Source organism: Cardiocondyla obscurior, linkage group LG01 (assembly GCF_019399895.1).
Source record: "Cardiocondyla obscurior isolate alpha-2009 linkage group LG01, Cobs3.1, whole genome shotgun sequence".
NCBI lineage: Eukaryota > Metazoa > Arthropoda > Insecta > Hymenoptera > Formicidae > Cardiocondyla > Cardiocondyla obscurior.
Window position 1 is genome coordinate 23,199 of NC_091864.1, and position 14,302 is coordinate 37,500.

Genomic DNA, 14,302 nt, shown 5'->3' on the forward strand with positions numbered 1-14,302 from the left:
CCATTCTTGTTAATGGCCAAGTCCTTGGCCCATACGGGCGCTGCGTACAGCGCGATGGCTCTAATAGTGTTGGCGTATAAACGCCTCGCTGCAGCGCTGGGGCCTCCTAAGTTAGGTAATATACCTCGTAGAGAATGGGACTTCTCTTTAACCTTACGCGCAATTTCCTTAAAATGAAGGCTAAAAGACCATCTGTGATCCAGCAATAATCCTAAGTACTTAAGTTTTCTATCTATCTGTACCACCGATGAACCTATCATAATTCTTGTGTTAAGAGGAGGTTGAAGACCTCCTGACTTTCCGGAAAGGACTATTACTTCCGTCTTCTCTGAGGCTACATGCAGACCTAAACTACCTATAGACTTAAGAACTGAGTCTACCGCTATCTCGTTCCTAGTTCGCGCCTCTCTCCAATCCTTGCCCCCGGATAAAATTAAAGTGTCGTCTGCGTAGCAAACGACATTACTATGGGGCGGAAGCGCAGAGGAAAGTACTATGTCATATCCTAAGTTCCACAGACATGGCCCAAGGACAGAACCTTGAGGCACGCCTCGCTGTATCTTTCTCTCTTGCATGCTACCTTCCTGATCCTTGTACATAATCCACCTATCTGATAAGTAACTGTGTAATATACTAGCTAAATATCTAGGAACTCGATGACGATTGAAAGCCGTTCTAATACTTTCCCAAGGGAGGGAGTTAAATGCATTGGATACGTCTATGGATGTAGCCAACGCAACTCCCCCCTGGGAAGTATATTCATCCGAGAACTCCCTAACCCGTATGATCGCATTTACGGTAGACATACCGGTTCTGAAACCGTATTGCGCGCGACTTATGTCAAAGTCTCCACTCTTGAGATGTTGGGCGAGGCGATTTACAAGTATTCTCTCAAGGAGTTTTCCTGCCTCGTCTAACAGGCATATGGGACGATATGCCGAAGGAGAATCTTCCGCTTTACCTTTCTTTCTCAATAAGACTAACTTAGCCTTCTTCCATGTAGACGGAAAGACACCTCGTTGCAGACAACTGTTAAACAGTTGAGTCATATGTCCCTGCAGATCCTTTAAGGCCAGCTTCCATATGCCTTTTGTAAGGCCGTCTGGTCCTGGGGCCGTATTTCCTCTAAGGCCTCTTTTTGCCGCACATATGAATTCCTCTTCACTGATGTTTAAGTCCGCGTTCCAATCAGATTCTGCGTCACCTCCGTCTCGACTACTTCTATTATCCTCGCGATCGTCCAGTGGGAAAAGTGTATTTATCACCTCCACCAAGAATCGCGAATCTAACGTTTCAGTGATCGGTGGAGCCATTGGTTTGAGCTTTTTACAGACTATTCTGTATGCTCGGCCCCACGGATCTTCATCTAAGTCCTGTATGAGTTCGCTCCAGGACTTCTCTTTGGCCTTCTTGATTTCGACCCGAAGAGTTTTTCTCACCTCTTTGTACTCCGCTAAAGCTTCGATTCTTCTGGCTTGATTATTCCTGCTGCGGGTAACTTTTCTGCTTGCTCTAATTACATCTTGACGTAATGATGCGATGTGGTCCGTCCACCAGTACATAGATCTCCTAAGTTTACGCCGTACTCGTGGCATTGATGCGTCACAAGCCTGCGTAATAGTGTCGATGATCCACTGGAGTTGTACTTCCGGGCTGTCGTCGTCATCCGCAGTGTTGGCGCTTTCTTTGGTGAAAAGAGAAGCCGCAACAGAGGCCCTGAAGGCATCTTCGTCCACTTTACGAACTGCCCATCTGCGTTCTTGAACTCGGGCACGGTGAGAAGGAAGGTTTAGATACACCAAGATGTATCTGTGATCTGAAAGATGTTCTAAATCACTGGATACCTTCCAGCTTGATACCATCTGTGCCGCCGCAGGGGAGGCCCAGGTCAAGTCAATTATTGACTCTCCCTGCGGACGGACACACGTTGACGTACTTCCTCTGTTTAGTAGAATTAAGTCAAGACTCGCGGCCCATCTTTCAACTATGTTGCCTTTGCCATTTGTGCGCAAAGAGCCCCAACTTTGACTCCAAGCGTTGAAATCGCCTGCGACTATAATCGGTACGCCATGTAAATATCTAATATAAATACTTATATCATCCAGCCATTGTTCGAACTCAACTAAAGTACAGGAAGGCGGAAGATAGACTCCGATGACCACAATTGATCCCCATTTTGCTGCGACAAAGTGTTGCCCACTCTTCAGGGGGGCGCATGGAGGAAGACCTGGTTTCCATCTCCATGTGATGGCCACTGATTGAAGTTCATCACCGGTCCAGCAAGGATGTTCTTGGGGGATATTGCTTGGTTCAGCGATCACCGCAAATATAAATTTATGCTCCGCCATAGTTTGTAGGAGCAAGTCCTGAGCGCCGCGGGAGCGCCCGACATTTGCTTGTATCAGGCGTAGGGCCATTTACATGTATCCGCTTGCCCCTCCTCCGGGGATCCACTTCCATCCTTCTATCGTCAGTCTGTTTGCTAACGAAAGGCTTTTAGTACGCTGCGGAGAGGAGGAGGATTTACATTGCTCTCCTCTGTTGCGTCTCTCTTACCTCTTCGTACTTGCGTCGTACATTGTGAGCTGCCCAGTACATGATTTGATTTTCTGTTCAAGTCTGAACAGATTGGACACTTAGGTGGCGCTCTACACTCTTTGGCGAAATGATCTTTCCCTCCGCACCTGTAGCATCTATTTGACCTATCGTCGGTTTCCGGACATCTACTAGCTACGTGCCCTTTTTGTAGGCACTTAAAACATCTAAGAGGACGTGCCTCTAATAAGTCTATTTTAACCCGCGTCCATCCTATGTCTAAGGTGCCTTTATTCGTAGCTTTTTTAGCCGCCACGAGCGGGACTCTTAGCCATAGACTTCCTAGGCCTCCAGGAAAACATCTTATATCGCCGGCCTGTATCTCGGAGTCTAAACATTCTCCTTTTCTAGCTACGGCGCTCACAACCTCTGATACAGTTAACGATGGCTCCAAGCCACGTACTCGAATCTCTGCTTTCTTGATTGGGCGATCCACGCGAACACCTTCTCTGTCGCGTAGTAAATCTTCCAAACGAGCCGCAAAGGCATCTGCCTGAGTAGAACTATTTTCACCCGAGACTTCAAACAATAAAGCCCCGGTTGCGGTAAAACGAGTCTTCACTTTATCCTCAATCCCTACGTCTGCTAACTTAATTTTTTGTTTTGCCTCGGTCAAGATCTTAGGCATATCTTTTTTCGGACAAGACAAAACCACCGCTGAAGACTTAGGGATGCGTCTTCTATTCCTTTTTCTATTCTTCTTTGAAGAGGACGCAGAAATAGGCTGTGTCGCCTTTTTATTATTTTCCCTGCCTTTTTTGCCGCCAGAAACTATTTTATTTAAAGTTCCGGGGACTGAAGTAGGGACAACAGCCTTTGTTGCCTGTCTCGTTTGCTTGGCGGCTTTCCTACCAAGAACTTGCGTCCACTGTGCTTCCGCAGGTTGACTCCGATTCTCGCCACTTGTCTTGTTGTTTGAAGACTGTGGTTTACTTGATGTTGATGAAGGAGGGTCAGAAGTTACAGCCTTTTGACCCTTCAATTTATCCTTTTTGGATAAACTAGTCTCCCGTCTATTCGATGTGCTACCTCCTCGTTTACTTGATGTACTAACGTCCCGTTTTCTTGATGCGCTTACCTTTCTTTTTTCTTTTTCAGGAATAGAGCAGCCTGTAGTTCCACTTTTGGTGATGGATTCAACAGGAGCGCTTGTTAGTGCTCTGTCCGAAGAAATAAGGGAGATCATTTGTTCTTTGAATGAGGCAAACATCTCCTGCATCTGCATTCTCATAGTTTTAGCGAAAACTGTAAGCTTCATGTCGATGATACTTTCCACATCCTTGTCTGTTTGTTTACAGCGAGAAGAACGAGAAGGATTGCTCCTTTTCGGTATTACTTCTTCGTCATCCGTCAAGACCCGACTCTTCCCTTGTATTGCTGGCCTAACAGCCGGTGGCCATTCTTCCCTAGGAGGAAGAATCACAGATGGAGGTGGAGGATCGGGTGTAGAGTCCACGTCCATAGGTTGTTCTACGATGTCTTCGTCTCCTCCGCACACAGAAGGAGGTGGCGGTGGAGGAGGCATGATGGCTGCTTCTTTAGATCTTCGCAGTTCTTCCTTAAGCCTATGTACTTCCGATCTTAAGTGTTCGACTTCTTGCGCGTCCGTGTTTTCTGACGGGAGAGCCTTTTTAGAGATGGCATCGATCCCGACCTCTATTTTTAGCGCCGATTCTCTTAATGATCGGATGAATCCGCCTTTGAGGTTGCTTGATTTGAGTGCAACTTCTTCTACTTTTTTCGCAGATTGCAAAATGTCGGTGACTAAGGCCCGGATGGGCATGTCCGCCGACTCTTCTTCAAGTCTCTCAGTCATCTCGGTACGTTTTTTACCTCGAAAACTTGCCGGGTCATATCCGCCTTCGGCAATCTTCTTCATAACTTGAATCTCTTCCTCAAGAGATTTCAGTTCCATCTTCTTTTCTTGAATGGCGCGAATTTCTACGCCTTTTCCCGTGACAATTGGGCGACCACGTTTGTCTTTTCGGCCCTCTCGATTAAGAGAGTCCACTACCAGAAGATCATCTTCAGAAGAAGATATCACTTGCGTCCGAGAAGAAGATATAACTTGCGTCCGAGTCGTCTTGCGCTTGGTTTGCCTCTCAGTCTGCCTACGGGTGCGTTTGGCAGCGCCAGACGCGTTAGTCCTAATGGAGGCGTTGGAGGAATCCGTACCAAGTGGTCCTTCTTCGTAGTCGAAAATCTCCAAGTCCGACGACCAACGGGAGAATCTGCCTTCGTCCTCTTCAGTAACTGCCGGAGTAGCAGAAACGCCAGCTTCGGCTGTGTCCGACTCGCGTGGTGGTGGCGGCGGAGATCCATCGATGGGCCTAATACAGCCAAATGGAACCGTTTGGTTTGACGGCTGTTTAGTTTTACTTTTTGGCCCAATCATCTTCTTGGTTTTTGAGCCCTGTCGCGTCTTGTTCGCTTGCTTCACTGTCTTCATATCGACAATCTGCGGGAGCTTGAGAAACTCGCCCTCAGTGTCGCTTGTGAAGGGAGCGCGATCACTAATAACTCCACTGTTTGTGGATAAAGCTGCATTCGTCGCAGGCATATTTTCTGCAACCACCCCTGCGGTGCAAGTGGCTGTTAGCCCGTCGTGCGATGACGACATAGGGGGAGCCGGGACGGTACCCCCCCCACGCCGGTCCCTGAGGGTCCGAATCCCCTGGGACGGTAGGTCTCCTTTTCCGTAATTAGACATTACCCATAATAATCAATGAACGATTTGTTTGGGGTTAACTCCCCTAGACCGGTTGGGTACCCGCCCTAACGACCCCGATCTAGCCGAAAACTCCTACCTAACGAGACACACCACGAGCCCCGCCTCGGAATACGTCCGAGCGGCCCCGTGGCGGTCAAAACCTCCCCGGGGTGACCAGGCCCACCTCGGAGACTTCCGAGCGGCCCGGAACACCCCCTACGTCATCCCTGGGGTGCCCAGCCAACAGGCCGGAACACCCTACGCCCCCGGAGACCGTGGGGTCACACCCCCGGTGTGCAACTCCGGTGCGTATACTCGTACCCGCCCCAGGAACGCACCACGTACGCCCCGGAAACGGGTAGAGGTAATCCCTAACCTCGGCTGCGGGAGCACCCGCGTGCAATGCCTCAGAAAGGGATCTTCTCCCCTTGAACGGGAGGCCCCTACCCAACCCCGTGGTGGCGGGAAACCAATTCCCCTGCGACCCCAGCCGGCCGGGATTTGCATTCCGGGTTACCTTCCCTTACCACCTTGGGGGGAATAAAACCCACCCTCTCGGCGAAGTGGTCGCCGGGCTCAGGCACCTCGGGACCGCCAAGTCCCGTACCACAGATCTACACCGTCCTAATAAAGGGACGGCCTCTGTGGCCCCTGAGGTTGCCAGGAGGAAGTCAGAAGACCTCCCCTCACGACCCTGACAAGCCGGGCGTTTGTATTCCGGGTCGCCATCCCTTACCACCTTGGGGGGAATAATACCCACCCTCTCGGCGAAGTGGTCGCCGGGCTCAGGAACCCTCGGGAACGCCAAGTCCCGAACCACAGATCTACACCGTCCTAATAAAGGGACGGCCTCTGTGGCCCCTGAGGGTGTACCTCCCCCGGCTCGAGTACGTGATGTACTCGGAGTGCAATGCCAGGGAGGTACTGTGCGCTCTTAGTAGGATCGAACCTCCCCGCCGGGCCCTCCCCGGGACTAAGTCCCAGGTACTGCCCCAGCGGATCGTTGATTCGATCCCTTAAGCCCTCTCACCACGACAAGGTGGCGCACAACGAGAGGGTAAATTGAGGTTGGGTGCAAGCACCCAGACACTCGTTGCCACCATACTACAGCGGCTCTACATCCCGTGCCCCCCCCAACTGCGCCGGGCCACTAATAACCGGCCTCCGAATTGATTATAGTGAGGGGAGGTGGACCCTCACTAGACGGACACCAAGAGTCCAAGGCGCGGTATCCACTCTCGCCACGGCTCTTTTCAGAAGGGAACGGTAAACCGCCCAACCTTACGAGCCTGACACCCTCCGCGTGCGTTCGGGGGCGCGAGAGGGGGAGACCCCAGGGGATACCCACATCGCTGAATCCCGACGATCACGGACACCGCGCCCCGGACTGATGGCCACGCCATTCCCGGAGATGCTTCGCCAAGTGCGAACCACCCCCGGCCCGCCCACTTCCGATTTATTATACAGAGGGTAAGTGGACCTCTGTTCGACGTTTCATGTCCGAACTTATGCCCCCGCAAAGCGGCGTATCACAGTCGGCCATGAACCGTCTCCTTCCCGTGTCCCGCCTCCGTGTTTTTATACGTGGGGGAAGGCGAACCCCAGTTTGCACATGTGACCTTCAGGTCCTCGGACCGTCAGATCACATGCACCCTACCCGAAGTCTATGTCTGCGGAATTATTGAGGGGCAGACATAACCCCTACAGTGGACGGTTCGATGCCTCGCATTGCCAGCCTAACTCCCCGAAGGCCGCCCGGCGCCGCGCGACATTAATGCGTCCTCCTACCCGGACCCCTTTCATGCAAGGGGTAAACTAATCCCTAGCCATCCTCCGTTATTTATCCAGGGTGAGGATGGGACCCCTGTAGCGGTCTTAGTCCTCGGGCCAAAGGCCTTCGGCCAGTGTTCCGCTCGCGAGGAACGATGCCTGCGATTTTGGGAGCAGGCACGACTCCCTGAATTCGCTCTGGCCACTGGGCACTAGGCGAATAAGTACACGAACCCGAACGCGACGCGAAGTCTGCGGATTATCGAGGGCAGACTCAAACCCCCTCTGGCTCCGCTCTATGGCCGTGGCTCATGTGGCGGAACCTCCTACCCGAAGAACTAACGCCCGATGGCTGACTCGGTGCACCCGGGATTCCCGAGTCATGCCTACGCCTACCCGAGGCTCCCTGCAAACGGGAGCCAAGCTACCTAAGCGGACAGGGCCGTGCCAGAAGCCGTCACGCTGCCAGGGCGCCGAAGCTCCCAGCCGACCCGTGCCCGAAGACAATTTACCCCGAGGGGTAAAATGTCACGGGTATAGACTTATAGCTTTGGGACTTACAGCTGCATGCAGCTACAAGTTCCTCCGCCACCAGTCCACCCGATGCAAGGGAGTGAAGCTCCCTCGCCAGCGCTCTAAGCGCCGCGTGGCAGTTTCAGCAGAGACAGTTTCGGCCAAGTCGTGCTTCGGCTTTAAGGACTAAAGCCCCGGCCATACTCCGAAGAGTACTTTGCCGTTACCTCCGCCACGACTTATAACCTACTACTGCCTCCGATCCGCCGCCCGAAGTTCCACACCGGTGTGTGGACTTCGCCCGAAGCCAGAGCCCCGTCAGCCTCCGGGAGTACCCGGAGTTACCGACTCTCACCACGAGGAGGTGGGGTTGGCGCGTGGGCCGGTGCCCTTCTGAGAGTCAACCTAACCTAACCTAACCTAACCTAACCTAACCTAACCTAACCTAACCTAACCTAACCTAACCTAACCTAACCTAACCTAACCTAACCTAACCTAACCTTTTTTTTTTTTTTTTTTGATTTACGTGTGGAAAAATCCTTTTACGGATTCCCCCTTGAGTTGGGGGATATGTCGGACTCCGGTCTTATGCTACAGATGTAATTGAGCTGCCTAATACCGACTAAAAAACCACACGCTATTCTTCTCTGCGAGAGATAAGTCACGGCACGGGAGGCGACATATCATTACAGTGCCGCGCCGTGACTTTCGCATATCATTTTCACCTCTGGGTTTATTGTCTCCCTTCTTGGTAACAAGAGTTATTATTCCGCATTTCTCACGTTTCATTGTTCTGCCCAAGCTCATCAGGCGTAATAGAACACCGTGAGGTAAATGAATCCCAATGAAAAGCCCGGCAGAGATCTCCTCACCCACAAGGGGAGCTATTGGAGATCCCCGTGAGACCCTCATCAGGAAACAAAGTCCTCTAAGTTCTTAAAAGAACTGTTTGTCAAAGTATCATAATGATGATTTCTGCTTGTGATTAGAAATCTAATCCCGTCGTAGATGCGCTGGTGGTCGTCTTCTACGCCTTGTCCGTCTTGTGAGGATTTCTCGTCTTCGTTCTGTCTCGTTTTTCTCTTTGATAGAGATAACTTCTTGACAGAACGTGCAAAAGGTACTTTTGACCGAGGGGTCTGTTAGTATTGCAGACATGATAGAGTGCAAGTTTACATGTGGACCTATAAGTTGTATTAATAAGTCTCGCTGTGTTGTAAACGCAGAGCATTCGTAAAGAGTGTGGTCAGCACCATCCTTTGATGCACCGCACTCCCAGCACTTAGCACTTCCTTCCTTTCCTATTCGGTGTAGGAAGTCCCCAAATACACCATGGCCGGTAATAATTTGTGCCGTGCGGTAATCCAATGTACCGTGTTCCTCCAGCTCTGCTTGCCATTCTGGTAGTAGATCTCGTAATGCCATAATTACTCTATGTCCTGAACTTATGTTAGTTAATTTGTATAATTCCTTTTTCCAGTCCGCCAGTATCTTTTGATTCTCTTCTTTTCGAAGTTGTACACTAATTTCGTTAGTGAGAACTCGATGTTGATTTTCAATCCGCTTCTTGAAGTTATATCTACGTGCCAGGGACACCGCCTCTAAGTGTAGGGGAGGTAAACCAGCAAGTATACACGCCGCATCTGTTGCTGTAGTTCGATAAAGTCGTGCTACTCTAACCGCCAGTCTTCGTTCGAAGCGTCGTATTTCTGCTAATGCCAGCCGATTGTGTTGAAGCTCGTCAGCCCACACAGGAGCCCCGTATAGAATTATACTGCGAACTGCAGTGGCGTACAACTTTCTTGCCTTCCACACCGGACCACCTATGTTTGGCATGAGATGTCCGAGAGAAATTGCAGCTTTAACCGCCTTTGGCACAACTGACTGGAAGTGCGTGCCAAAGGTCCAGTTTTCATCTAAAGTCAACCCCAAATATTTTATATAGGGGGAAGTTTGCACAGGTGTGTTGCCGACTAGTAACATGTGTTGAGGAGCCTTGCACGTGTAATTGTGGAAGAAGACAGCCTCCGTTTTAGACGTTGCGACGGTTAAACCGAGGCTTTTAATTGTCTCAACGACAATATGTACTGCTAGTTCAGATTTGACTACTGCCTCTCTCCAGGAGAGTCCCGTGGAGAGCACCAGCGTGTCGTCCGCATAGCATATAGTGTTACAGCCACTAGGTATAGGTGCCTGTAATACCGCGTCGTATGTCAGAATCCACAGGGTTGGTCCAAGTACCGATCCCTGGGGAACACCGCGCTCGACCGTTTCCGTGACGAGAAATCCGTCTCTGTTATTGTAAGTAAGTGTTCTTAGCTGTAAGTAGTCCTGTAAGATATTAACTAGGTATCTTGGTAATCGTAATTTTCGCAAAGCACCCATAATCACCGGCCAGGGAATGGTGTTGAACGCATTGGCAATGTCCAGAGATGTGGCCAATACAGTTTCTCCCTTCTCATTGCTTTTATGCACGTATTTCTTGACCGCCTGAATTGCATCTATCGTTGAGTGTCCTTTTCTAAATCCGAATTGGTTAACACTCAGTCCTCTTCCAGTTGATTCGACCCACTCCGTGAGTCTACAGTTGATAATTCTCTCCATGAGTTTTCCCAATTCATCAATAAGACAGATAGGTCTAAAAGACGAGGCGTTGTCCAGTGGCTTCCCTGGTTTTGGTATTAGCACCAGTGAGGCTCTTTTCCACTCTCTGGGAAACACTCCTTCCCTTAGTAACCTGGTGAATACCCGACAAAGCCTAGGGAGGAGTATGTCTGCCGCCAGGGTAATTATTTTCCCTGGAACATTGTCCGGACCTGGGGCCTTGTTGGCCTTGATTCCTTTGATTGCCCTCGTGATTTCCTCTTCCGTGACAGTAGGGTCCTCTTGTTCTTCTTCCTCTCCAGAGTCAATATCCTCCAGGGGTGTAGGTATTACTGCTTGCGAGGTGTCCCTTGGGAAAAGTGTGGTTACAATTTCCGTGATCTGCTGTGATTCCAGCATTTCCGTAGCCGGTGGTCCTCTTCTTCTATATTGTCCGCTAATTATTTTATAGGGACGGCCCCACGGGTCTGAGTCAATGGTTTCCATTAACTCAGCCCACGCTGCTGTCTTAGCTGCTGTGATTGCAATTCTAAGGTTTCTTCTGGCCTCCCGATAGTCTTCATATGCTTGGTCCACTTCCTCTTGTGTACTTCTGCGCCTTCTACGGCACCTTGTAAAGGCACGTTGCTTGATCACTGCCTGTTTCCTAAGCGAGGCAATGCTCTCGTTCCACCAATATGCTCCTTTCACCCTTGTGTTTGAACATAATGGCATTGCCATATTACACGCATCCGTTAATATACGAGTTAGTTTTTTAGCTTCGTCCTCAGGTTCATCCGCAGGGATATCTTCGGGCCATGTTGCAGACTCCAGGGCCGTCATGAGTAAATCCATATTTAATTTCCGTAGTGCCCACTTCTTTTGGTCACTGTTTTTCCTTGCGTCCGTAGTACGATTTCCGCTTGTCGAGATGATCATTCCCACATATCTGTGGTCCGACAGGGTTTCTAATTCCTCCCAGACTCTCCAGTTACAAACATGCTTGACAGCACTGTAATTGGCCCATGTGATGTCCACAGTGGATTCTCCTCTCCAGGCCACACAGGTGTTAACATCTCCCCGGTTTACCAGAAGGAGTCCTAAGCCAGAGGCCCAGTCCGCGAGGAGACGACCCTTTTGGTCCCAAAACTTACATCCCCATTCCGGGGACTTGGCGTTAAAGTCCCCTCCAAGGAGAATGGGGGTAGCCGGTGTACGCTTAATAAAGTCGCTTATTTCTTCCAGAGATGTCTCCATGTCCTCAAGGTTTATTGATGGTGGCAAATATGTGGCCATCACGATTATATTTCTCCATTTAGCTGCAGTCCATCCTGTTCCGCTTGTGATAGGGTTACATGCATTATCATTGCCCAGCCAGAAAATAGCCACGCTCCCCGCTGGGTCACTCATCCAGTTTGGATGCTTATCCGGTATATTGAAAGGCTCCGAAATGAGCGCAATCCCCCCGCCACACTCAGCGAGTGTGTGGAGCAGTAGGTCTTGCGCTCTCCTCGCATGGTTAGTGTTAATTTGAATTAAAGTTGTACTAGCCATTAAGTTCCTATTCCGTGTGCATGGCCTCCTCCTGGCCACTAATCTCTGGTGCAAGTTTTGGTGCTTCCGGTACCTCCTGTGTTTCTACTTCCATCACTTCCTTGGAGAGCTGTGGTGGATTTCCATCGTCTTGTCTATTAGTATTCGAAGCTGGTTGTGTTCGAGGTTGTCTTCTATTTGTCTTGGCATTACATGCTGGTCCTCCCATTTTGTGCCTGAATGGTTTCTTCAGTTCTTCACAAATCAGACATTTAGGTAGGTTCTTACAGGTTACTGCAGTGTGGTTAGTTTCCCCACATCTGAAGCAACTGTTTGAACGGTCTATAGGACTGTTACAGTTTTCACGGACATGTCCCTTTTGTAGACACCGGAAACATTGTAATGGTCTTGCAGGTAGAGCTTCTATTCTTGCGGAGACCCATCCTATTTGTATTCTCTTCTTCTCGATTAGTTGGTTAGCAACGGCTACCGGGCACTTAAGTACTGTCGTGTAAAGTCCGTTGTATGATCTCCTAATTTCACCTAATTTAAGGTCCTCCTGCCTGCAAGTTTCAAAACTTGTAAGTACTGCATTAATGACATCATCCTTACGTGTATAATCATCCAGATCCCTGATTCGTATATCCGCGGTTTTCTGTGGACACGCTATCCTAACCTGTTGCACACTTGCAAGTGCCGTAGAAAGTTCTTTTGCAAGAACTTTTGCCTTCTCGTTATGATTGTCTCCCTTGATCTCATAAATGATGGAGCCTGTAATACCTCTCTTGGGTCGCAGGCTATCGATTCCAAGTTTCTTTAAGTCTATCCTGTCTTTGGCCATTTTCAGGATCTCCTGGTATTGACCATTTTCGCAAGTGATCGATACGGCCGCCGAATTAGGTGTTTTGCGCTTGGTCGTCTTGGGTTTAGGCTGCTCCGGTGCTTTCTTGCCACTCGTTGTCCTACTTCCTTGTCCGACTGTCTTATTACTGTTTTTTGTTTTTCTTCCAGCTACTGTTGCCCATGTCTCCACGCCAGGGCTTTCCTTGCTTGTGCCTGCTATAGCAGTTGCCGATCTAGGGTGTTCTGATGCTGTCACCGGTTTGCTCTTAGAGCTTTCTTTGTCCGTACCTGTAGTTGCCTGGCTTGATCTAGGCTGATTCCTGGTTCGTGGCTCCCCACTGGATTTTCCTGTGCACCACGAATGGAAGAGTTCATCTAAATATTTAAAATGAACAGATGAGATTGCGTTGGTGGAAATCTCACTAGCTTCCCTGTCTTCATTGTATCGTAAAGTGCCACCTGCTTTGTTCGTTGGTTTTTTAAAAGTTGTTTTAGTAGAAACTACCTCGCTGGTTACCACTTTAGAGGTACCGGAAATTGGACCTGTGGTAGTCTTATATGGTATAGGGTCTTCCCGCCTCTTTTTGGATTGAGGAGGCTGCGTAGGTGAGATCTGTGCGATTGTCTCCCGCAAAGTATTTACTTCTTGTTTAAGGTTTTTATTTCTTCTTGTGCCTTGTGCAATTCATTAAGGAGACTCATGGTCTCTTGTCCTGTCGAACCGTCCGTGTTAAGTCTTGTCAGCATAGTGGTGACATTTGCTCGTGTTCTGCATGCGATTTCTCTCAGGGCCTTAGAGTATTCGCCCTTAAGACCTTTGGAAACCCCGGAAACTCGAAGTACCACTGCCATGTCCCGTAGGACTGTGCTGGCAAGGTCCCGAGATGGTGCATTCCGATTATCGTCCAGGAAATCTTCTTCGAGCTTATCTGCTCTTTGTTGCGAACGTGCTGAGATGGGGTGATTTGCATTGAGTATGCGACTCTCCTCCTCTTCCATAGCAGCTGCTCTTTCAAGTGCTGAGGTTGCATCATTTCTTTGTTCCGCAGTTCTCTTTCTGCCGATGATAACTCTCTTCCTTTTGCCGAGTGGCATATTCATGCGTTCGTCATCTCCTTCGATGGACCCTCCGTAATCCGAGCCGAGGTCTCCAGTACCTCCTGAGAGATAGCTGGAAGCTGGCGAGGTCGTTCTTTGTGAGGGTGTTCCCCTCTCTGATAAGTTCTCTCCCATGCTACGAGATAACAGGCTCCTGCCCGTATCTTTGCTCTTAGCTGTCTTCTTTGACGAACTGGTCTTCGCAGACACATTATCATCTACCCCCCCTGCGCTGCAGGAGGTAGATTGCCCGTCGTTGGATAACGACAAGGGGGGAGCCGGGACGCTACCCTCCCCCTGCCGACTACTGGGTGTCCGAACACCCTGTAGCTGTAAGTTTTCTTCTTTCTCATTGTCCATATTCATAGTTGTTGAATTGGTTTGTGTAAGGTGTCCTTCCCTAGACTGGTTGGAGCCCAATCCTTTCGAGTCCAGTCTACCCGTGTTCCGCAGAAGAAGAGCCCGAGCTGCAAATATTTTCCAGTGGCCTCTTCTTAATTTCTTCAGGTGATGTCCTCCTGTGTCCAGCGATGTTATCCTGTCCTTCCTTGCGGGGTCCTCTTCTGTGCGCTCTTAGCAGAAAGCAACATGCTTTCTGTGCCCCCTCACCACGACAAGGTGGCGCACCTCGAGGGGGAACCTAACCTAACCTAACCT

General features: G+C 49.8%; 2 protein-coding genes across 2 annotated transcripts; both read right to left on the bottom strand.

Moving 5' to 3' along the window:
- Window positions 1-2,482: 2,482 nt before the first annotated feature.
- Window positions 2,483-5,215, bottom strand: LOC139108245 (nucleolar and coiled-body phosphoprotein 1-like). The gene has a single exon (XM_070666376.1). The coding sequence runs from the start codon at window positions 5,213-5,215 to the stop codon at window positions 2,483-2,485; it is 2,733 nt and encodes a 910-aa protein (XP_070522477.1).
- A 6,517-nt stretch (window positions 5,216-11,732) lies between these two features.
- LOC139108279 (serine-rich adhesin for platelets-like) lies at window positions 11,733-14,011 on the bottom strand. The gene is made up of 2 exons (XM_070666423.1): window positions 13,223-14,011; window positions 11,733-13,160 (listed from the first exon to the last, which is right to left on the bottom strand). The coding sequence occupies exons 1-2, from the start codon at window positions 14,009-14,011 to the stop codon at window positions 11,733-11,735; spliced, it is 2,217 nt and encodes a 738-aa protein (XP_070522524.1).
- Between the last annotated feature and the right edge of the window lie 291 nt (window positions 14,012-14,302).

Excerpts from the sequence above, each read along its gene's own strand:
- LOC139108245 (XM_070666376.1), bottom strand. The coding sequence starts at position 5,215 with ATGTCGTCATCGCACGACGGGCTAACAGCCACTTGCACCGCAGGGGTG.
- LOC139108279 (XM_070666423.1), bottom strand. The coding sequence starts at position 14,011 with ATGAATATGGACAATGAGAAAGAAGAAAACTTACAGCTACAGGGTGTT. Across the intron at positions 13,161-13,222 it reads TCCTTAATGAATTGCACAAG|ATCTCACCTACGCAGCCTCC; the intron begins GCACAAGAAGAA and ends ACAATCGCACAG.